The 25,282-nt window shown below is 45.4% G+C and overlaps 1 protein-coding gene across 1 annotated transcript in view; it reads right to left on the bottom strand.

The window, feature by feature from the left end:
- Positions 1–25,282, bottom strand: part of ITGB4 (integrin subunit beta 4) — a 101,262-nt gene that overhangs the window by 40,392 nt on the left and 35,588 nt on the right. The window contains exons 9-21 of the mRNA XM_056858023.1: positions 23,346–23,435; positions 21,573–21,695; positions 20,215–20,382; positions 19,955–20,031; positions 17,850–18,061; positions 16,382–16,485; positions 12,800–12,898; positions 10,267–10,396; positions 7,041–7,160; positions 5,806–5,912; positions 5,183–5,216; positions 3,350–3,535; positions 1,723–1,826 (exon numbers count right to left, since the gene is read on the bottom strand). Coding sequence (XP_056714001.1) covers positions 1,723–1,826; positions 3,350–3,535; positions 5,183–5,216; positions 5,806–5,912; positions 7,041–7,160; positions 10,267–10,396; positions 12,800–12,898; positions 16,382–16,485; positions 17,850–18,061; positions 19,955–20,031; positions 20,215–20,382; positions 21,573–21,695; positions 23,346–23,435 — 1,554 coding nt within the window. The remainder of the gene's footprint in view (positions 1–1,722; positions 1,827–3,349; positions 3,536–5,182; positions 5,217–5,805; positions 5,913–7,040; positions 7,161–10,266; positions 10,397–12,799; positions 12,899–16,381; positions 16,486–17,849; positions 18,062–19,954; positions 20,032–20,214; positions 20,383–21,572; positions 21,696–23,345; positions 23,436–25,282) is intronic.

Here is a 25,282-nt window from a genome sequence, read left to right on the forward strand (position 1 = left end):
ACTGATCTCCAGCCAATAGAGATCAGTTCACCTGGAGAAAATGGCTGCTTTGGCAATTGGTCTCTATGGCATTGAAGTCCCTCCCCTTCCCAAACCTCACCCCCCCTCAAGCTCCGCCCTAAAAAAAATCTCCCGCTGGCGGTGAAGAGGGCCTGGTAACCCTACGCATTGGTGACTTCAACACCGGTTGTTTGGGCCAGTTTTGATGCTAAACGGAAGTGCTTTATTTTCGCGCTTCCCTGAAACATTATGGCGCTTTCAGGTACCTTCTGGCTTTTCTCTGGCTGCATTCTTTCTAAAACCTGTTTTACTATGATTTTTTTGGAAAGAGCTCGGCCAAGTTGAGGTGGCTGGCAAGCGGACTTCAGATCTTTCCCAGTCCTGCCCGCATTGACGCCAGTTTCCCTGCCACAGTCCCCTTGCAGCAGCCATTTCCCATCCTGCACCACCAGAGGGCTTTTGGACAGTTTTTAAAATTGGTACATGGCATATCATCACTATAGTGTTTGTCAGTTACTACTCCCCTTCTCACCCACCCACCCAAAAAAACACCTCATTCAGTGAGGGGAGGAAATGGCTAGGCTGGGGCAGGGAAAAGGTAGGGGGGAGGTGGGGGGGAGGTGGGGGGGAGGAAAAAAAAGGTAGAAAAAACCTGCGGGACCGCCTCTCCTGGTATGACCCCCCCGAGAGCTTTAAGATCTGTGAACAGTAATTTACTGGTGGTCCCTGGCCCGAAGAATGTGTGGCTGTCCTCAACAAGGGCCAGGGCTTTTTCGGCCCGGGCCCCAGCCTGGGGGAATAGCCTTCCTGGTAACATCAGGGCCCTGCGGGACCTTAAGGAGTTCCGCAGGGCCTGCAAAACGGAGCTATTCCGCCAGGCCTATGGCTGAGGACAGCCGCAAGAAGATCCATCTTTACTGGCCTCCCCATCCCGCCCCCACTTTGAAATCTGGGGGGCCGATCAGCTGACATTTACTGCTGTGGCGCCTAGGTATAGTTCGGCCATCCGTTTAGGGCAGGGGTGGGGAACATCAGGCCCGGGGGCCGTATAAGGCCCGCGAAATCATTTGGTCTGGCCCTTCGTGGGTCCTGGCAGATCTCTAGCTCAGAAGGATCTAGGACTGGTGATCTGCCCCCTCCCACGGACAGGAATAGCCTCTATTCAAGGCGGATGCGAGTTTGTTTCGCTGAGAAAAGGAACCTTCTTTCCCCCTTGCAGAAGAGTCATTAGCTATGGAGCTGCTAGGACCGCCCAAGAAACGGTGTTAACCCTTTCCCACCCGGGCCGTGGAGAAACATGGCAGACACTCGGAGCCGTCTCCGGTCATCCCTCTTGGCTAGATGTTTTACCAAATATAGCAGGCTAATTTTTAAGTTGATAATTTTGTATTTATAATGATGTTATAAATATCCAAATGGCCATTGGCAGAAAAAAGGTTCCCCAGCCCTGGTTTAGGGTTTTAAATGGTTTTAATGATTATGGTTTTAAGGATGTACTTGATTTATATTGGATGTATTTATGTTTTAATTATTGTTAGCCGCGGATGAGGGCAGGTTATAAATTCGAAAATTTTAAAAACCACCATCTGGAAGCTCTGTTGCCAAGTGCCCTTTAAGCAGCGACGAGATAACCACTGAGAATAATCGCCATGTGGAAGTCACCAATGTGTTCCCCCCCCTTAATAGCAAACGTGACAGACACCAGTAATTCCTGCTACGTACGTTCTCTTCCACTTCTTTTTGCAGCTGCTGGTGTTCGCGGCTATCTGGTTTTGCAAGGTTTTGGGTGTAGAGCCGGGCCAATCTGAGAGACAACCCATATGGAACTAGAAATAGAGACATTAGTCAACCTTCTCCCATGGTTGTTGGCAAGAAATACCAGGCCACAGCACAAAGCACAAAGAAATACACAGCACAAAGGGAGGGGGCTGCAGGTCTATTCAGCCTGTTTTATGTACTTAAGGCAAACTTTAAATCCAGTGGCTGGAATCCTGCACACAGTTAAACTGCTTAAAACCCATTTAGATTTAAGTAGTCTAATGGTGTGCAGGATTCCAGTCTCAATGCTTAATTGTATGGAATAGCATGAAAAATGTATTTCAGATGTGCTGGTTCTGAGATGTAAAAAATTCTAAACATCTGGACAAGTTCATGAATCTGCAGCATCAGAACTGGATTTTGATGATGACGGCATATATCAGCAGCTTTTGATCCCACTGATTATGAGATCCTTCTGGATTGCCTATCTGGGCTGGGATTGGGAGGCAATATTCTGCATTGGTTCAGAAGGTGGTGCTGGGAGATGTCAACTCATTCCCTTGGCCTTTGGCCTGAGGGGTCCCGCAAGTTTCCATCTTATCCCCTATGCTCTTTAACATCTACATGAAACTACTCTGTGAATCCATCTGGAGATTTGGGCTGAGTTGTCATCAGTATGAGGACAATGCTCAGCTCTATCTTGCACTTCTGGCTGGTCTCAGGGAGGCTGTAGAAACCCTGAATCAGTACCTGGAGGCTGTTTCGGAGTGGATGCGGGCTAAGAAACTGAAGCTTAATCCCAACAAGATGGAAGTGGTTGGAAGGTCTGATCCATGATTTAAGGTGTCGCCAGTCCTGGATGGGGTTGCACTCCCCTTGAAGGAACAGGTCCATAGTATGAGAGTAGTCTTGGACCCAGGCCTACTGCGGGATAAGCAGGCAGCAGCTGTGGCCGGGAGTGCATTTTACCAGCTTCAGCTGGTCAACCAGATGCAGACTTTCTTGAGGAGAAACCATCAGGCCACTATGAAGCATGCCCAGGTTACATCTAGATTAGATTACTGCAATGCGCTCTATGTGGGGCTGCCCTCGAGAAGTGTTTGGAAACTTCAGTTGGTACAGAATGCTGCGGCCAGGATGTTGACTGGAGTGGGTCGTAGGGACCATATTACTCCAGTCTTGGCCCATCTTGGCTCCCAATTTGTTGGTGGTGAAGAGGGACCTGGCAACCCTAACTATAAATAATATTAAAATAAATAGACAAATAAATAACTAATGTCAAAAATCCCCCTCCATGCGGAAACCTTAGATATCATGGAGAAGTCTTCCAGCTTAACATTCTTTTCTGATTTGAAGTCTTTCTGGTTACATAAAGATTTTGACACAAGAGAATATTCCAACAAGCAATTGGACAATGTGCATTCTGGGGTAATAATCATGTGATGGAAAGGTACCATATGTATGCCTGCAAGTTTGAATGAGTAACAGATTCTGAAGGGACAAGGGCTGCCATTTTTCTATAATCTCTGGCTTCAGTAACAGGCCACATTCCACCCAAAGTTTTCTCCATCTCATCAAAAATGGCACTCACTCATATCCTTGGGATTGAGAGCTAGGGAAGAGAAGCCTTGCTTGTGCACGTTGTTGTTGATCTTCCAGTGGACAGTGTCTCTGCCTTTCAAGTTGCCAGTACGAACCATTGGAGTGTCTAGGTGGTCTGAGGACATCAGACTCTGCCTAAGCAGATAGTGGTCCTCCTTGAAACCAACAGTGCGACCTTTAGAGGAAATAGTAAAGTTAAAATTTACACTTCTTCAAAGTCCAGTCCCAAACGGTCCCGTAATTCAGATTTAGTGGAATAAGATGAGCTCATTGTCAGAGAAGAAACACCTTGCTTCTGCCTCCCACCTTATATAGAGTCAGATCACTGGCTATTAAGGTTAATAATTTCTGCTCTTTCCGCAGCAGCCATCCGGGGTCTCAAGCTGAGGTCTTTCGCATCAACTACAATCTGATCTTTTTAACTACAGATCCTGGGGATTTAATCTGGGACCTTCTGCAAGAAGATGTTCTGCCACTAAGCCACAGCCCTTCCTGGAATTCTTCCCATACAGAAGCATTTCTAGTTGGGTAAAAAGAAAAAGGTGACTAGCATTAAGCCCTGTTATACTATATCACTACTAACCTGTTCCTGGAAACCTATGAGCCATGGGATACTAAAATGGCAGGATCCTCAATTAGCCTTTCTTTATCTTCATACCCTCTTCACCAGTTATATTTTTAGCATATAAAATATTGTAAAGGTAAAGGTCCCCTATGCAAGCACTGGGCCATTCCTGACCCATGGGGTGACGTCACATCCCGATGTCCAAAATATTCAACATGCTTTAAAAGGTAAATTGGATGTTCTAAAATACATTCATTTTTAAAATTCATGCAATATGGGAGTACACCAAAGAGAGTTCCTGACTGGTTACAGCTCATGGCGAGTATACCATATGGTTGTGTGCAAAATGGTAGTTACACGGGGACTTAATTCTCAGGACAATGATGTAGAGCACATCCTTTGTCCAAATATTAAGTCCTACCATGCACTGATTCTGAGAAGTAATAAAAAAATCTACTGCCTACCTTCTTGAGATAAAGGTTTGGAAGAAATGTAAATAAACATTTGCTTGAAAGCTAATCAACGTGTCCATGAATGACATTTGTTTCACTAATGCAGATTACTGCATGAAAACAGACTTCCACAGCTTCTCTGCCATACTCCAAAATATAATTAAGGCTCCAGCAATAGATCTGGCTCCATTCTGCCCTACTTCACCATTTCACTGAGTTTGATCCTGTACTGTTCAGACAGTGCATAGTTCAAGACCACACATGAGTTCTGATGATGTGAGGTCCCAGATTCTTGATATCTCCAAAAATAGTCTCAGAGAGTAATACTTGTTAAGTCTTTCTGTTATGTTTATGGACACCTGTTGGGTACCCAAAGGTTGGGTGGATAAAATTCAATTATGTATAGAAATATACTTATTTTAAGGTGCTGATATCTACATTAAAAACATTTAAAATTGTATTAAAAGAAAGCACATTGGCAACTAATACAGGTTGATAAACTAAAACCACATTCCATACACGTTTCGGCCCCTTGGCCTTCATCAGTGGTCTAATAACATCACTTATAACGCACACCAATACATATTATGGACAGCTGTTGCCCAGTACGGTTCAGGTTGATAGTACTGGAGCAGATGAGACTATTAGGGAGACAATATAAGACAGCACCTTTTAGTTTATATTGTTTCAGCTGTCAACCTCATTCTAAACCTCATTCTAAACCTTCAAAACCCACAGAAAGCGTACCATTCTAACTGTCCTGGAAGCCACCCCCAAAACCACAGATAATTTAAAGACACTGTACCTCGTACACAGCAGGGCAGCAGGGCCAAACAAGCCTATAAGATAAAAAGAAAAAAATAATAAAGAGTACAAAGTTTTTCACATGAAGCTACGAGTCAGGGAATCTTCCCTAGTCAAGTGCATGAGCCCGCCTTCCAAATTGCCTTCAACAGCAACTAGGTATAGCAGCATAAACTAAAATATGAGCCACTCAACCTTTCCTGTTCACAGCTCACTGCCCTTTCCTATGGGGCACAGTTCCTCTTCTCATCATTATTCTGCGAGTCTTGTTTCTGAGTGTCCCTTATAATTGCAGCATTTTCCGAGTACCCTCTTGATATGAGTAATGTGGATTTAATACAGTTTGCTCCAGAATTATATCTGAGTCTCAATGCTGTGGGTATTGTGGGTATAGTGTCACCCTGTCTTTTGCCCCGAGTCAATGTCTGACTTACTGATCGTATTTACAATGTAACATTCCATATGGATCTCCAAAGAGAGTTTCCTTAAAAGTCATCAGTTTGGCAGGGGGGAGATCAGCTAGTAGCTCTTTCCTCCTTCTTCAGCCCTGGCTTAGAGCCACCTGTGCAACCAACATCTCTCTTGTGCTTGTGCTTGGCAATGCAAAGTGGAAAGGTGACTTACCTTGCAACAAGCACAGAACTTCCAGCACAACAGAAGGAGCAATGCCAGAAGCAGCATCAGTAGCACTAACAAGGGGATAAGCCAAAGGAAGCTTCTTGCTGGGCACTCTGGAATGACACAAGATCTTCATGGTTAGGAAAGAGATAACAGGCACCAAACAGAATCTGGGCAGGAAAATAAGCGAGGCATACAAGGGAGAGAGGCAGAAACGAAACAATCCACCCAAGCTCCTTTACGCATTACAGGGTCCCCACCCTATGCCCTTTGTAACAGTCGCACGCAACTTCCTCAGTACCCACATGCACAGTGCCTGATTCAGAACCGGACTGTGGTGCATGTGGAAAAGGAGCTTCAGTCTTCCCCTCGTGTCATTTTCCTGCCCTGAAAATGTCTGGAATGGTGCTATTTGGTCCCTTGGAGAAACCCACAAGTGGGCCAAGTAGCACCCATCAGGTCAGGAAAATGGTACAAGGGAGGATGCTGAAGCACCTTCTCCATGCACACTACAGTCAAGATCTGAACCAGGCACTGTGTGAGAGAGAACTGAGAACCCTTAACTCATGTCTGACCATTACACAGGACAAAGGGTGGTGACCCCAGACTTAACCTGTGCCATAATGCAGGGGTCCCCAACATGGTGCCTGTGGTCACCATGGCACCTGTTGACACCTTTTCTGGCATCCGCCAAGTGTTTTCTGTAAGTGGGTGTGGCCAGGTGGGGCTTTTGCCCAGCAAGGCTTCTGATTAGCCTTTGGTGATTTGATTGGCTGTGCACATTTTTGTTAACGTTGCTTTGGCAACAGCAGCCACAACACAAGGATCTTCACAGTATGATAGAAGGTAAACTACAGCAGCCATTTTGTGGCTGGTTCCATCTCCTACAGCAGCCATTTTGTGGTTGTGCCCGCCACCCTGTGTCAGAATTCCAAATGTGCCCACAGGGTGAAAAAGGTTGGGGACTACTGCCATAATGGATAAAGATGAGCCTCTGTTATGATCTGAAATCCAGTTCACAGACTTGTGTCTAGAGATATGATTAATGGATTCGGTCACACCTTCATTATTAAGGCATGCCTGAGTAGTCCTTAGACTTTACATACATAAAACTGGGATAAAAAGAGAAGGGCTCAACTGTAAGAAATAACAACCGGTGCATCTGCCAAGTGCCATCTTGCTTCATTGTTCAACAACATCTCTTCCCCCTTTCCTTCTTCTTTCCTCGCCCCCTTGTTTACCTTTCTTGTTTTGCACAAGAACAGTTCTGTTGCCTTCGATGCTGGGATTCTCTTCGGTGAAACGATAGATGCAGTCATCCTCCTCATCTTGGAAGGAACAAATTGTTTTTACCTCCCCGTCTGCAGCGACATAAAAAGGTGGTATTTATTTCTTTATTTCATTAGATTTTTATCCTGCCCTTTCCCGACCGAGGGCGGGCTCAGGGCGGCTTACATCCAACGATACATTCACAATATTCTCATCCCATAGATGTCCAAACAATATAACAAATCTAATAATCTATAATATAGTCTAAAAATTGAACAATTTAAAATCAGAGAAATAATTAAAAAAAACCCCAGATAAATCCAATTGGTGCCTACCATACCAGCGGCAGTGATAAAACAGTCAGGAGAGAAAGCAGGCAAGCATAAATAAAGACAAACCAGAGATGGAACAGGGAGGCCAATTGACAGTAGAACCATCGCTGCCCTCAACCATCCGCCTGGTGGAACATCTCCGCCTTGCAGGCTCTGAGGAACTGAACTAAGTCCTGCCAGGCCCTGGTCTCATTTGACAGAGAGTTCCACTAGGCTGGAGCCAGAGCCGAAAAACCCCTGGCTCTGGCTGAGGATGGCAGGATACTTTTCGAGGTGGGGACCACTTGTAGATTGTTGTTAGATGAGTGTAAAGTTATTTGAGGAATGTAGCAGGAGAGCCAGCCCCATAGGTATGATGGTCCCAGACCATATGGCTTTGAAGGTCAATACCAAAACCTTAAACCTGGTCCAGTGTTCAACCTGGAGCCAGTGCAGCAGGAGGAGCACCGGTTGGATATGTGCTTGCCATGGGGTCCCCATAAGGACCCTCGCCGCCGTATTCTGGACCAGTTGAAGTTTCTAGAGCAGCCTCAAGGGCAGCCCTGTGTAGAGCAACTTGTGGTAGTCCAGCCTGGAAGTGACTGTTGCATGGATCACCGTAGCTAGGTCAGGGCGGGACAGGTAAAGTACCAGCTGCTTAACCTGGTGGAGATGGTAGAATGCCGTTTTGACTACGTTTCTGACTTGGGCCTCCATTGACAGGGAGGCATCCAGCATCACACCCAAACTCCTGACGGTGCAGGTGTTAATTACACCCCATCTAGACTTGGGAGCAGATGCCCCATCTCCAGCCCACCTCAGCCCTGCCACAGGATCTTCATCTTCACTGGATTTAATCTCAGTGGGCTTTGTTTCAACCATTTTACCACGGCCTCCAGACACCTGGCCAATGTATCTGGGATGTCATTCTGGGATGGCCAAGATACTTTGGTATGTTACCAAAACATCCTGGACATTTCTAGCTTAAACCATATTTGCTACAAACATAGAGATGAAGAAGAAACGCTGTTCTTGAAACACTTAGAAACTACCTCAACACTCCACAGGGCTCACACCATTCATTATAGATTTGGCAAGAAGTCATATGGATGCTGTTAGAAGTATCAGGTTGAGTTCCTTTTGCTAGGGAGAGGGCATCTTGGACAGAAACTTGGTACAATGCGCTCTTTGTTTAATAAGATGGACTTGCCCCTCATGAAGCCTGTATTAGATCCAAAGGACTATGAATGGAGCTCAGCTCATGGGGAAAAACTTTCCCATCTTCCCTCTCCCGCTGTAGCCCTCCATACATCCTGAAACACTGCCTCTGGGGTCAGGGAACCCCAGAAACGGCACTGGGCACAATGTGGGGGAGGGAATCAGTGAAAATCAACACATGCACCTTTCCACTGGCAGACATTCTCTTCCACCAATGGAAGACAAGGTTTGATGAACTGAAACCTCCTCTACAAACACTGCCTAATGTTTAATCTAAATATAAGTACAATTAGGGTTGTCATGTGCCCACTGGAGGGAGGATTAAAAAAAAACCTGTCAGTGACAGCATGACCTCATATCTGAGTAAACCCAGAAGTGACATCTCATCTCTCTAGGAATCTTCAAAATGCTCTAGTTTTTCCATAGAGTTTCTGCTAATTCCTAGAGAGATGTTTTCACACCACCACTGACAGCTGCCTCCCCATTTCTCTACTCTAGGGTTGCCAACCTCCAGGTGGTCAAGGAATCAAAATAATGCACTTGTACCTTTGGGATACTGTAACTGTGAATATTGATTGGTTTTTGTCTTTTGCTCCTTGAGCACGTATTTATTCTTATCATTGAGGTTGTTCTTTTGAATAGACCTAATTGCATTTCAGTTTGAGTCTGTGCTTTTATTGTTAGCTGTACAAGTGCATTATTTTGATTCCTTGCCTTCCTTGTGCACTTGGAGCCAGTTTTTGATTACTCAACCTCCAGGTGGTGGCTGGAGATCTCCTACTATGACAACTGATCTCCAGGTGATAGAGATCAGTTCTCCTGGAGAAAATGGCCGCTTTGGCCATTGGACTCTATGGCATTGAAGTCCCTCCCCTCTCCAAACCCCGTCCTCCTCAGGCTCCACCCCCAAATTCTCCTGGTAATTCCCAACCCAGAGATGGCAACCTAACTCTACTCCCACTGGTTGCCAGGCCTGGCAACCCTAAGTACAATCAATCAGTATAATAGTTACCCTGTGCAAATGAGCATAGTAAACATTATCATATATGTGTAGGGTTTGGGAACCAATCCAGCTGAAAAGCAGGGAGATAAATATATAAAATTAAGAAAATAAACACAGAGGCATGCAAAGCATTCATCAGGACAAGGGAAGGCCAGCAAGAATGCTGTGCTGCTGCAGCCCAGTCTCATGCTTCTTCTGAGGTCACTTCACAAGTTTCCTGAGGGTGTGAAAAGGTCTATCACTGCTTATAGGAAACACACACTGCTAATCATTATGCCTCAACCAATAAGTAATGTGTTCGCAGGATAAAGGAGTTCTGGCTAGATTAGCTGATCAGTGACAGCTATTTCCCACACCTAAGCTATCACACAGATATTATGTGATGGACTCAACAGTGTAAATCAGCTCTATGACTATTTTCTACCTCCTTCACTGGACAACCATTTTCTGTGGAACCCAAGCAGGATGCTGCTGCAGTTGTCTTGTTTGTGGTTTCCTGGTTGGCCACTGTGTGAACCAACTGCTGGACTTGATCGGCCTTGGTCTGATCCAGCATGGCTTTTCTTATGTTCTTATGTTCTTCCCAATGACTCTACGTACAAGATGACTCTATGTAGACTCTTTGGCATGTGTCAGACTGTCAAAGAGGCAGAGAAGTGATTGTACCTTTTTCCAATTCATCCACCTTTTTAATATCAAAAGGACAGCCTGTACAATTCTGCCCCTTCTTCTCTCCAGTCTTCCAAGCCTTGCATTGAACACAGCTGCGGATATCTTCACACACATGCTGAAAGCCCTGTTCAACAGACAGAAGGCATCCGATTAAGAAGCCTGGCACGAAGAATGGACACCTGACCCTTGGATGAGTACATAAGAAAATTACATATATTTTCCCCATCAGCAAAATGATGGAAAGAAAAGAACACATTATCATGTGGGGTGCTTTCACACATCCTGAATAATGCACCTTCAATCGACTTCCCATGCACTTTAATGATCATTTGCAAATGGAGTTGGCCCTTTCACTCTGTAAAATCAAGCTCCAAAGTGCATTGAAAGTGGATTGGAAGTGTGAATTCAGGATGTATGAACGTGCCCGTGGAGTCAAAGTGGAAATATGAAGTAACACACCAAATGCACGTGATGTATAGGCCTACATTAAACATTTTGTTGAGTTACAGAGCAGGGCATTGTGACTTTGTGTGGCATAATCATCTTCCACCGCATGCAGAGGGTTGCCAGCAGGCCTATAGAAAAATATCCTGTCACGTAGAGGTGGGCAGCCCATTTCTGAAGGGGGGAGTAGCTAGAGGACGGCTGGGAATGTTGCAGCCGCGTTGTCTCCTGAGAGACTTCTGGGCTGGAAAAAAGAGAGTTAAAAATGCATTTAACCACCCCCCCACCGTGAAACTTCCCCATTGAGTTTCACAGGGCTATGCCAGCTATTTTTCAGGTGTAACTCGATGCCTGCAAAATGGCACATTCCCAGGGCAAAAGGGCTGCCTAAAGGCAATTCTGCCCCCAGGAATGTCCCAGAAATGGCCCCCGGATGCCGGCACAAGCACTTGTGCCAGAAAAACACTGGTGGGGAGGCAGCGGCAGTGCACAAGGCTTGTGCTGTTGTGTTACTCCTTGGAGCTGGCATAAGTTGCCCTACGCCAGAGTATGTGACACTTTGGTTGGCGCAAGTGGCACAGACGCTGGTGCTGGGGTCGCGCTGGCTCCAAAGCGGCTCTGCCCTCCCTTCAGGTTTGCATGGTTAAGGTATAGAAATGAGCAGCTGAAGCTTTCCATGGATTGGAGATAGATAACATCACCTAGTAAATAACATCCCATTAAGCCTCTATAAAAGGGACAGGACATTTTTCTCCAGGCCTGTTGACAACCCTATGTGCCCATCTTGCTACTTGCACTGTGTTCCTTTAAAATGTATTTGATCTCTCACTGAACATAACAGTAACATATGAAGCTGCCCTATACTAGGTCAGATTGGTGGTCTTTCTACTCCGAGGGTGAAAACGCACGGTCGCTTTAGCCTCCTTTATTCCGTTTCAGCCAGGATTCAGCCAGGATCAAACGCATGCGTTTTCGCTGAACGTGCATTCGATCCTGGCTGAATCCTGGCTGAAACAGGGAATAAAGGAGGCTAAAGCGACCATGCGTTTTCACCCTGAGTGGCAGTGGCTTTCCTGGCTCTTAACTAGAAATATCAGAGATTAAACCTGGGACCTTTTACCTAAAAACCAGATGGCACTATCTCTGAGCCACAGCACCTTCTTAAGGAAGACAAAATGGCCAAAAACGCATGGCTGGTTTGTCTTTAGTTTCTCCCGAGTGTATGGCGAATCTCTGTTTTGTAAATGCATGGCTGCCTCCCAAGTGCGCAATCAACCCACCTCCCTCCGCTACTTTCCCGGGTTAAACAATCCATGCCTTGTCGTGATTTTAAACAAAAATTTGCGTCAACCCACTGGGTTATATGGTGTGTGTCAACGCGCAACTCGACTCCCCTTTCTCCCGACACTCCTTTCCCCTCCCACCCTTCCTTTGCAGCCCGACTCCTGACTTTGGAGCCTTGTCGCAGGAGGAAGAGGCGGAGGGCCAAGAGACTTTCCACTGCCGCGCATGCCGCCACAGGAGGAGAAGGCGGAGGGCCAAGAGAAAGGCCACCACCACTGACATGGGAGGAGGAGGCAGAGGGCCTCCACCCAGGGGGATGGCAGAGCGGTGGCGACTCCTTACACGAGTCACCACCACCTCCATCCACTGCTGGCTTCCCCTCACCTCCACCTAGGGGATGGTGGGGTGGAGGAGCTCAGAGCACTCGCTGGGTGCTTCGCGCATTTAATTTTTTAAATTCAGACCAAAAAAAGTGCACCTTTCCAGCATCAAAACAATGAGAGCGGAGCCATGAGTTAACGGCCTAAGAATACTGGTCACTAAATACCAGATCAAAAATGACCACTAGCTTGGCCTAGGGTTGCCAGCCTCCAGAAATAGCTGGAAATCTCCTGCTATTACAACTGATCTCCAGCTAGAGATCAATTCACCTGGAGAAACTGGCAGCTTTGGCAATTGGACTCTATGGCATTGAAGTTCCTCCCCTCCCCAAACCCCACCCTCCTCAGGCTTCACCCCAAAAATCTCCAGGTATTTCCCAACCCAGACCTGGCAACCCTAGCTTGGCCCTTTAGCTTACCAAGGCGTAGCTGACTTCACAGGTGGGTCCAACATAGAGGGTAGGGTTCTCACAGATGCATACGCCGCATTGACAAATCCCACGTCCATTACAAATCATCTGCAAGAGATAGGGGCAACTACTTATGCTCATTCTTGTAGGTTATGATGTATTCAAATATTTTTAAAAAATTGACTTTGGACTTCTGTCCTTGTTTCCAAGAGGAAAATTAAAAAGGAAGAAGAGAGCCCTAGGATAGAAGAGGGCTGTTTCCTTACACCTGTGCTTAACTAGGCAAACAGATCATGTTGACAATAATCATGCGGTCAGTTCCATGGGAGGCAGAATGAAACAAACAATTTACAATTGGAACAAGATGACAATAAAATGACTCGAGGGTTTGACTAAAATACCTCAAGATTCCTTCTACATCTAAATAAATGTAAGGTGAGCTGTCAGTTGTGAATACTAACCAAACTGAACAACTGTGACAACAAACATAGGTCAATTATTCACTCAAAAAATTGCTGCTCTCTTGAGGCGGAGAAAAAAAAATACCCCCGAACTTAAAAAAGGTTATTCATGGAATCGAATCTAATTCATAAAGCCCGATGTAGCTTGGATTACTCATGAGAAAAAGGCCGCAGCATTTGACAGCGGTTGTGTCTGCCCCTGACCTTTCAGCCCTCCTCCGGCCGACAAGCTCACTGTTGAGGCCCGCCCCCACCTCCGTGACAACTCCGCCCATCGCAGCTCCGTAGAGGGGAGGCATTCGAAGGAGAGGGGGAAGGAGAAGTCCTTTCGGGCTCCAAGCCGCTCGACTCCACTTTCATGCATCCGAATGCATGTGGAGTTCTGACTTGGATTTGCCACTCTCTGGATGCACATTTTCCCCATCCGAATTCTCAAAACTCAACAATAAGCCCCCAATGCAGAGTTTTGAGAATTTGGATGGGGAAAATGTGCATCTAGAGAGTGCGGCAAGTCCAAGGCAAAACCTCTCCTGTGTAAACGGCCCTTGTCTCCCTTTCTGCTTTGACTCGGCACGGTTTCCACCCCCCTTTCAGCTTTGGATTCATTTTCCCGTTGACTTCTGTTTTCTGCTTCTGTCCGTTTTCCTTGTTTCTCTTTTAGTTCCCCCCCCCCTTTTTGATGGTGTGTCCTGACTTGTTGCTTCGTCCCCCTTTGGAATAGTTCTTTTCACTTCTCCCCTCGTGATTTACGCTCACGCACCTTTTTTTTCTTCACCTCCACCTCTTTGTTTCCCCCTTATTTTTTCTTTCTTCATTAGTGCATCAGCCAAAGCGCCCAGGACCATTTATGCATGGGAGGCCACACATCTCTTGTAATCTTGCAGTAGAGATTTGGATTTGGTACAGCACTCAAGCGCGGATCTAGTGGCCGTGCAAAGCGCACGAAAAGGGGCGGGCTTCTGGTCGGAACAAAAAAAGAACCCTTGGCCAATAGCCGCCCCTGTGGGTGGGGAGACGTAAGAGAGGGAGGAGACATTTGCTGGGATGGGCGGGGAAAAGAAATCTGACTCCAGGGAGTTTTTCACGGGACCCTCCGGCAGAAAGGGTGAGGCAAAGGGAAAGATCGTAGCAACACAGGTTTGAGTTGCTGATGAGATGCTGCGAATTTTATGGGCCAATTCGGGGCAGCTGTGAAAAATCAAAAATAAGGTCCAGAGCAACAAAGCATCGAAACCGCAGCAAACAGCCATGAATAAATGACCATAGTTTATTTTCTCATGCATTATCATATGCAGTTGTGAAAGATAAAGAGCAAAGATGCCCTCCTTCTTCAATGTGTAAAGGCTAGGAAGGCCTAATCTATGGCATACCTGTGCATTTTACTACCCATAATATGGTTATTTTTGCAAATTTCCTATGAAATAATTGCCAGATACAAATTTCTGAATGTTAATGACTGTTTTCAGGTTTTCAAATTGAGATTACGTATTATCATGATAATTTTAAAAGAAGTATTTTAGGTTCAAGTTTTGATGCAGCAGTATATAAGTGATATCACAAGATACAAATCAGACCCGTTTACTTAGGCCCCTTTTAGATGACCGTTCTAAACCGGATGTTATCCATTGTTGGCCCAATTCCGAGTAAAGCGATACAGGGATGGTAGTTTCATACAGCTCATTTCAATCTCTCTATGAGCCGCCTCTAAAGCACTCTGAAGCGCGGCTGGCGATTTCAAACAATGCCACCTTCCCCCCCCTTTTTTAGGAGTGCGTTCTTTTTTGGCTTTCGTTTTTAACACTCTAAGATTAGCGCTATAGCACCAGAGCAACCAAATGCATCGAATGCTGGTGATATAGCATTAGATTGCTATATGTTGATATACCTGGGATATCTAACTATGGAACAGTAAACAAATACTAATTTGGAATTAATGTTTATGAACTTCATCGGACGGTTGTGTCTGAAATGACACAAAAAATCCGTTAGCAACCGGCTGCTCAAATGGATTATAAGGGCAGTTTGAAATGGGCCTTACTTACTTACTAAAGAACTACCCGAGATTTCTCAGTGTCTCTTGATGTCTTTATTTATTAATGTATTTATTTTACAAACTTTATATCCAGCCTTTCTGCCCTGATGTTTCATAAACAAGCCAACAGGGAAGCTTGAGACAAATCTCTCTCTCTCTCTGAAACATGTACACTCTCAGCAGCTATTAACCCTGATACAGAAAAGAAAGACTGTTCTGTCATACAGAAAGTGTGGACAGGTCTATTTTTTTAAATGAAGCATCTGAGGAAGAGGAGTTACACACTGTCCCCTCCTATGCCTTACATCACACTCACTTTTGTCAGCTTTCCCCCCCTCTCTGGCTCACTTTCAGAGAGTGTGAGATAAAAATTCTTCCAGTGCTGCAGCACAGCAGGGTAAGGCACGGGAAAGAGCAGGGTTTAGATCCCTTCACCCACATACTCTGTTTTTGTTTAAGATCAGGCACCCACACCCATCTCTGCTTTGTATGTGAACAGGCAAACCACACACAAGGATCCTCCTAATATATATGCGCAACCTACTTTCTTGGGGGCCAAACGTTTTCCTCTGTCTGTCTAGTCTGCAAGGAAGATTTTTAATTGCATCTAAAATGGGATAGGAACATTGTTTCCTATTTTTCTGACACTTGGCTGGGAGAATCCCTTCAGTGTGGGACACAAAAATTTACAGTCATGAATGTGTTTCCCGTTGAAACCAGTGGAAATAAATAATGACTATAATTTTAATACATGCATGATAATGTTTGTGTGTGTACGTGTGTGTGCAAAGTGCCATCAAATTGCAGCTGACTTATGGCAACCCCATAGGGCTTTCAAGGCAAGTGAGAAGCAGAGGTGGTTTGCCATCGCCTTCCTCTACAAAGTCTTCTTGATGGTCTCCCATCCAAGTACCAACCCTGCTTAGCTTCCAGGATTTCACAAGATCGGGCTATACACCATTGCACTTCCCTAAACAATAACACCCAATAATTTTTTTTAAAGACTAAGGCAAAGTGAATTTAAAAAAATGCATATCCTTATTCATAGACCTTTGTTGCCTATAACTATAGCTTACTAAGGAGTAGAACATCACCTACCCCATTGTTGGTGATGCAGGTCTCATTGCTTGTTGGACAGTCACAGCCTGGACCTTGCCAACCACTTTCACATACACACTGGCCCATGTAACAGCGACCCCGGTCTGCCCAAGTAAAGAAAACACAAACAGAGATTCTCAGTGCTACAGCTTATGTATCTTCCAAACAAGGTTAATTCCTTACATTTGTATGTGGGTATTTTTCTTCACTAATAAACCATGGTGGAATAACAGTTCCAGTATAAACCTAGGATTCAGGAGACCCCGGTTCTTATCCACTCAAGACCTTCAGCCAGTCATTTTCTTTTAGTCTAATCGACCTCACAGGCTTCTTTTAGCCTAATCTACCTAACTGAGGTTAAAATAAAGGAGGGAAAACCATGTGTGCACCCTTGAACTTAGGGTTGCCAACCTCCAAGTGGGACCTGGAGATCCCCCCAATTACGACTGATCTCTAGACAACAGAGATAAGTTCCCTTGGAGAAAATGGCTGCTTTGGAGGAGGGTAGACTATGGCATTATACTCCAAACCTTGCCCTCCCCAGGCTCCACTTCCAAATCTCCAGGAACTTCCCAACCTGGAGCTGACAACCCTGCAGCTGAAATCCAAGAAGGAACAGCAGGATAAAACTGTAATAAATAAATTAAAAGGTAAAGGTCCCCTGTGCAAGCACCGGGTCATTCCTGACCCTTGGGGTGACGTCACATCCTGACGTTTACTAGGCAGTCTTTGTTTATGGGGTGGTTTGCCAGTGCCTTCCCCAGTCATCTTCCCTTTAACCCCAGCAAGCTGGGCACTCATATTAACGACCTCAGGAGGATGGAAGGCTGAGTCAACTTTGAGCCGGCTACCTGAAACCAGCTTCCGTCGGGATCGAACTCAGGTCGTGAGCAGAGCTTGGACTGCAGTCCTGCAGCTTACCACTCTGTGCCGCGGGGCTCCTCAATAAATAAATTGTATGTGTGTGTAAAGTGCCGTCAAGTCACAGCCGACTTATGGCGACCCCTTTTTGGGGTTTTCATGGCAAGAGACTAACAGAGGTGGTTTGCCAGTGCCTGCCTCTGCACAGCAACCCTGATTTTCTGAGATCTGATGAGATCAGGCTAGCCTGGGCCATCCAGGTCAGGGCTAATAAATAAATTACTCTGAGCATAATACCATGGACAGGTTGATAAAGAGAAGATGACAAATCTATTATCGCTAGTGTGACCAGCAGATGGCTGACTATAGCCCTGGATTCAAAGTGACAAACTCTGAGGAAACAGTGATTACTGGCAAAAGAATTCCCTCCACAGGCATTATAATTACGGTAGTAGGTGTGGGGAGACCACCCTGAGGTCTGTTCCTTTATCAACATGAGGACACCCTCCAGAATCTCCAGTTGCGGAGACAAACCCAGCAAGTGAAGAAGTCCAACTTGAAAAAGAAATGTAAACTGTTAGGTGGCCGCCCTTACAGTCTCGCTCACCATTGCAGAGGAATCCAGAGGTACGGCGACACTGGAAGATGTCATATTCACAATACGTTCCCTCAAACCGCTGGGTCAGATCCTCAGAGTAGCACTGACATTTCCCACACAGGCACTCCCCTCGGCCAGAGCAGGCTTCTTCTTCCCCTGGCCGAATGCAAGCTGCATTGTCAGTAGAGGAAGATGCGGAGCAGTTGCACGTGTCTCCCCGCCTGACATGGAGAAAGGTAAAAAAGAACGAAAGAGGCCTCTAAATGACATCTTGAGGACCTATCTACTTAAGGTAGGTTTGCCAACCTCCAGGTAGTAGCTGGGGATCTCCTGCTACTACAACTGATCACCAGCAGGTAGAGATCAGTTCACCTGGAGAAAATGGCCGCTTTGGCAATTGGACTCTATGGCATTGAAGTCCCTCCCCCTCCCCAAACCCTGCCCTCCACAGGCTCCACCCCAAAAACCTCCCACCGATGGTGAAGAGGGACCTGGCCACCCTAACTTAAGGACAGATGGACTCACATTCTGTTGTATCTGAAGAAGTGAGCTGTGGCTCACGAAAGCTCATACCCTGCCAGAAATGTTGTTAGTCTTTAAGGTACTACTGGTCTCTTGCCCTTTTCTATGATAATTGTGTGAGTGGGGGGGGGTTGTAAATCACAACAGATGGAATTTTTAGGCTGTGTCCCTGTGGGTGGCGCCTGTCTTTAATTCTAATCTTTATTGTTTTTATACAATAAATTGGAGGACATTTTATAAGTAATAAATACAATTGTGTGCTTGTGAACAAATATGACGGTTTGTGTTCTCCTTTCATGGTCAGTTCTATGGGAAAGAGAGGGCTTGGTTGCCCTTTGCATTGAAGTGACCGTGGGGGTGTAGAGATTTGGTCCCAGAAACAAGCATAGCTGAGAGAGTCCTGAATAAGTGTTTCCACTGGACTCTTTTACCGTTGTGGCGGTCAGAGCCCTTAAAAGCTTGTCAGTTTGGTAAGGGGGTGAGGATGTTACAGCACATGTCCCTCCAATGCTAATCAACACATCTAAGATATTTAATCCATTAAGGATCTGAGCAGACCAACCTTCCCCCCCACACACACACACACACACATTTTCCATTTAAAAAAATCAGCACTCAACTGCCTTAGCATTCTGTGGCTGCTGGAGGGCAATGGGAATGCTCGGTTTTCATTGGGCCAGTTCTGAGTTGTTCTTTTTAAAAATTACAAAGAAGTACTTCTGCATAGGTGGTAGGGTTGCCATATCCCTCCCACCCCCAGATACCGACAGTGGGTGGAAGGATAGGGTTGCCAGCTCCAGGCTGGGAAACTCATAGAATTATAGAGTTGGAAGGGACCACCAGGGTTATCTAGTCCAACCGCCTGCACAATGCAGGAAATTCACATCTACCTCCCACACACACACACACACACACACCCAGTGACCCCTACTCCATGTCCAGAAGATGGCCCAGGTGCCCTCCCTCTCATGAACTGCCTAAGGTCATAGAATCATTATTGCTGACAGATGGCCATCCAGTCTCTGCTTAAAAACCTCCAGGGAAGGAGAGCTTACCACCTCCCGAGGAAGCCTGTTCCACTGAGGAATCTCTCTAACTGTTAGAAGTTTCTTCCTAATGTCTAGATGGAAACTCTTTTGATTTAATTTCAACCCGTTGTTTCTGGTCCGACCTTCTGGGGCAACAGAAAACAACTTGGCACCCTCCTCTATATGACAGCCCTTCAAGTACTTGAAGATGGTTATCGTGTCCCCTCTCAGTCTTCTCCTCTTCAGGCTAAACATACCCAGCTCCTTCAACCTTTCCTCATAGGAAACCCCTGGAGATTTGGAGTGGAACATGGGGAGGACAGGAACCTCAGTGGGGTATACATGCCGCATTCACCCTCTGAAGCATCCGATTTCTCCAGGGGCATTGACCTCTGTAGTCTGGAGATGAGCTATAATTCCGGGAAATCCCCATGTCCCACATGGAGGCTGACCTCCCTAATAGGTAGTGACTCTCTCAAGTATACAGAAACTCTGTCTGTGGGTGAATCCTTTTCTCTCCCCTACTGATGGGCTTTGGATCATAAAGTCTGGTATAATACTTACCAGTCACCATGGCAAACACATTGTCCACAGACAAAGTCTCCATGGAAATCGCACCTAGCTGACGTGAGTTCCTTTTGCTGCAGAGAAGAAGAAAAGAGATGGTACTGAACCTCATTCCAAGGGTTTTAGACTTAACTATATATCCTTTAGAAACAGAATGACAGCTTCTACATTTCCTTCTGTACTTCCTGTATTAATATATATCATAAATGTTTTACATTCTTGAGATTCTCTAATCAAACAGGCACCAGAGAAAGTACCTGTTCACAAGGGCAGGCATCACAGATGACTGAGGCGTCAATCTCTAACTTGTTGCTGAAAGAAGAGGGTTTCAGGTGGATAAAACCCTTCCGGTCTTTCTCCGGAAGATCACAGACCTGTTCTCCACCCACGTGCTCATGAGCTTTCACACGCACATCATATGTGCCCTGGATGGAAGAGAGAAATTTGTTCACTTTGCTGGAGTTATCAAAAGAGACAGACGCCACTTTAGCCAATGATCTAAGAATCAAAACATTAGGTATAAGGGGCAGTATCCTGCAACCATTCCCTTCAGCTAAGCACAGAGCCCAAAGAGGCTGTGATTTAGTTTAAGCACCTTGAGGTGCACGATCTGTTTCTCCCTCTGGGAACCTGGGGGTAAGAGATCTGCTGCCCTGTAGACCCTCTTTGTCTCCACCTGTGTTCAACCTGTGTATTTTTAAATAAAACAAGTACTAAAAAATGTCATCTCCAGTGTTCCCTTCTCTAAAGGAGACCAGCCCAGGAAGTGCCACCTCTAGAATTTTTTGCCTCTTGTCGAAGTGGGAGGCTCGTAATAATATGCTCCAAAAGCTGCATTGCAAGGGCTATCTCAACCTTCCACTTCTCCGTGGATAAACAAGGGGTGAAGACACTTCCAGGAAGTTTGTGGAGATGGTCTGGGAAATGGAGAAATGTTCTTTCTGATTTGAATGGGCAGTTATTGTGACGGTTACACTGACTGGCATAATCTGTGTTCTGTCTGCAACTGCAGAAAGATTGTTTGGCAGAACGTAGACTCGGATCTAATCCAGATTTAGCAGCAAATGGCCAGGGGTGAACTAGACATTTAACTTACAGGGAAATTTCATAGTGGCCACTACCCTAGAGGGCACCGGCAACAAAGGATAAACCGACCCAATCCACGCAACTCTGCCAGTGTCTAAGGGGCTACTTGGCTTGGATAATCACTGTCAGCTCACTAGTTGCCTCCTTTTCACTGCAACCAGTTACCAGCAAGTTTGCATCCAATCATCCGATATCCATTGTTGACACAAGAGGCCCATGCAACATTGGACTGCAGGGGTTCCTGAACTTGGCTTGTTTCAGAGCCATTTTAACTGCCCAGACCACCCCGGCAAATGGCATCCCCTTTCTATACTTATTATAAGGGTGTGACCAAAACATCAGGCTTATTCTTGCCTTGTCATGCAGCCATATGCTGTACAGGATCACAGAGAGCCTCCCCCATCCCTCCCCCTGAAATCTACATAGAGTAATATAGAAAGTATTCAGGGCACGTCTCTTGTGCAAGAGGTTTTTCATTCTTGGGCTACAAAGCACTCCAGGAATGCATATACACGTTGTAAGGGCTTACCACTTCCCCTCGGACAACCTGGAACGAGCCAGAGTCGGTCTTTTCATATTTCTTGGAAGTTATTTCTGTTTTCAAAGCTTTTGGGGTGTAGTCTGCACGAATATCCATCTTGGAACGGATACGCTAGGAAGACGGGAGAGAGGAAGAAAATTAATAGAACTAAAAGTAATCTAATTCAGTGGCTCTCAGGGTTGTTGTTTTTTTACTAACACAATCTACAATAATTTCCAACCATAGCTCCAGAAGAGGGTCCTACTATTTGCCTGCTGTGTTGTTTTGTTGCTATATCAACTGCCAATTGCTTGATGATCTTCATACAAGGGGGCTAGAAGTTTCTAATGGGTCACCCTTCTTAGGGTTTGTTCATATGGCTTACTTTGAAAAGTACACCTGCCACCTGAAGTGTGCATTTGGCCAAAACCCGTGTTTTTCCTCTCTACTGGGACATGTTACATCTCATATAAGACTGGATCATTTGTCATTCCTGATTGCACTAGAAGTCAAAGTCATATAACGATAACGACTGCCAGTAACATCACAACAAAAAAACAAAACCTCTTTACACAGCAACAATTAACACGAGTTTACTCCCATAAGGTATGGTGACAGCCACTAATTTAGACTTCTTAAAAAAGGGATTCCGCATATTCCTTCTGAGAATAAGCATGATAGCTTCCCATTGTGAACATGAAAGCCACAAAACCAAGTCACCCTCAGACAAGGGTGACCCTGTCATACAAAAATTACGAATAAATTAACTAAAAGGGAATAAAAGAACACAGTGTTGGCCTGATGAGGACTGAATATGGAATGCTGAAAATAGTTCAGAGTCAATGAAAGATGGGAGGGGAAATCAGCTGTTCAAGCTAGTGGAATCCTGGAGAGGAAGATATTGGGAGGGAAATTTCAAAATGATTCACCCTCATAGACCTCCAGATTGTCAGTGGCTATTAGCCATGATGGCTAACTGGAATTTTCATGTTTTGGGGCAGTATGCTTCTAAATACTGGATACTGGATTGTCTTCATACCCTATCTGTGGGCTCCTAACAGGCATCCGGCTGGCCACTACTGGAAACAGGAAGTTCAACTAGATGGATCCTGGGTTTGAGCTAATAAAACTCTTATTATTTGCTTAGATAAACTGAGGAGAATGAGCAAAGATGGCTGGAAAGCCTAGCAGGTAGCAGAGCAAGACACTTTACCTTATGTTTATCTGAGGATCTCTGATACCTCTACGTAGGTGAATATAAAGAAAGGGGCTAAATGGTGGAAGCTCCAGATTTGGACCCTAAAGTGAAAATTGATTGGCCTAATAACTCTGTTAAAATACTTCCACAGCAGCTGTGTGAAGGCCAAGTTTGTTGGGTCACCCAAAGCAGTCTCTCTCGGATCTTGATCTTATATACCAGAATAGACCAACTAATAATTGTCGAAAGTCTTTTATGCATGGCTGTTTCCCTCACGGTCACCCCTTCTACGACTTTGGGTCTTTGTTTGGATTATGCATGCTGCTTCTGACCGTCAGAGGATGCTTCACTCTCCCCCTGCATTTCCCTATGTTTTGCCCGCATTTTCAGAGACCTGTTTTATCTCAAAGTTGAAAATGCAGGCAAGACATGGAGAAATGCAGGGGGAGAGTGAGGAGATATCTGACGGTCAGAAACGGCTCGCATAATCAAAACAAAGACCCAAAGCTGTCGGAGGGGAGACTGCAAGGGAAACAGCCATGCTTAAAAGGCCATAGTTTAAGCACCCAGAAGTGCCTTCTTACCTCAAAAGCTGTACGGATCAACTCGACAATATTGGAGGAATCTTCTTGCAGCCTGCCAATTTCAGAGATCGGGAAATACTTGTGCAGTTTCTACAAACATAAAAAGGTAGTCAATAAATATTTGAGTTGCATTAGACCACTAAATAGATACCAGAGAGAGCAGCAAAGTAACAATGATAAGAGTCCTATGTACACAGTAACTGAGAATGTACCCTTATCTTGCTATTGTAGCTGAATCTAGCTGCTCACAGATACTAGATAGAGAGCACAAGAAAAAGTCAATTCTGACTATGTTCCATTTATTTCAGTGGGTTTTAATTGTAGTTAGTTTTCATTGGCTTGGATCCAATTATTGAAATCTGGCAACAATCCCACAATGAAGACACCATTCTATCACTATTCTAACCTCCACAAAAGAGGTAATTTTAAGCAGGGACCCCTCAACTGATCTGAATGAGCAGGTACATGTGTTTGGAGTGGAAGAGGCCATTCGTTTGGGACTGCCCACAAAAAAAAATTATAAATTGGCTCCAGCAATGGAATAGGAAGCCACCAGGCAGACAATACAGTTGTCATAACACCAGTGAAGCAGGCTTCTGCAGTAAATAGACTGTGGCAGTCGATACCAATGGCAACTTCTGAACCATTTTCAAGGCTAGCACCATGCAGATAGACTAAGACAGTACTCAGTGCTGGACCCTATTAATGTTCAGAACTTGTATTCAGACTCATCAGTATGTGAATCAAGCAACATTTTTGTCCAGGATTCTGTGGTGAGCTAGCTCACCACTTGGTGCCCCCAATATAATTAAAAAAAAAAACTGCCCAGAGAATAGCTACCAGAGCATAGATTTACCAAGTGATTGGGTAAGGATATACTGGAGGGCCATCTGTTTCTACCACATTTACTGAGTCACAGGAGTTTTCTGTATGTGTGGGTTATTCCTGCTTTTCTAGATCGTTTTTCTAGGTGAAACCATGTGGCGTTGAAAGGATTTAACTCCCTCTCCCTTCTCTGGATGGTTCGAATTTGAATTGGGGCGACATGTGGCTGTTATTTAATTCTTTAAAATGTTTGGAAAATCCAGTCATGGATCTCTCAGCATCTTGTCTGGTTATTGAGCACTCCAAGATAGCTCAAGATAGCAAACTGGGCAAACTCCTTTTATGCAAGAGACAAAGCAGAGCTTCCTTGCAGGCTGACACCCCACTAAAACATGGTGTGACTCATAATAGGTGCCTGACTCTATGGGGCATTTTTCATGGTAGATTTTGCTTCTATTTTGCCACGGACTAAAAAAAAAACACGATTTAAATGTTTTTTTCATGGCCACGATTTATCCCTGTCAATCTCGATGTAGTTTTGTTTTTCATGGGAACAAAGTACGCTGTATTTGACAACGGTTTGGTCTGTCCCTTTTGCAGGAGGCCTCCCCTTCCAACAGGCTCATTGTTTATGCCTGCCCCCAGCTCCGCCCCAACTCCGCCCAGCAGATTACCTCGTGCGGTTCACCAGCCCCAGCGCAAAAAACAAGCACCAGTCCCTCTGGTCTCCTCCATTTTTCTTCCACCCTCGCTCTGTTCTGCTTTTGGAACAGTCAGATTCCAAATTTGGGGGTGGGGCAAGGCAGCACTTTCCTTAAAGCTTCCCTCTATTTTCTATAGGTGTGGAACCCATTGCCCTTTAATGATAGACAGGATTGGGGGGGGGGCAGGCATTGCATCCATGTGCCCAGAGAAGTGTTTAGCTGAAAGTGGGAATGGCGGGGGGGGGGGGGAGGAAAGAAGGCCCCTGGCTTGCGCGCCAGCCATGATCTGGCCACAGTGCATCGAGAGAGAGGAGGGAGATCCAGAGCAGGCTGGCCGCCCCTCTTCAGAAGAGTGATGGGAGGGAGTTTTGCCTTGGATTTTCCGCTCTCAGGATGCACATTTTTCCC

This window comes from Euleptes europaea, chromosome 1 (assembly GCF_029931775.1).
Source record: "Euleptes europaea isolate rEulEur1 chromosome 1, rEulEur1.hap1, whole genome shotgun sequence".
Taxonomy (NCBI): Eukaryota; Metazoa; Chordata; class Lepidosauria; order Squamata; family Sphaerodactylidae; genus Euleptes; species Euleptes europaea.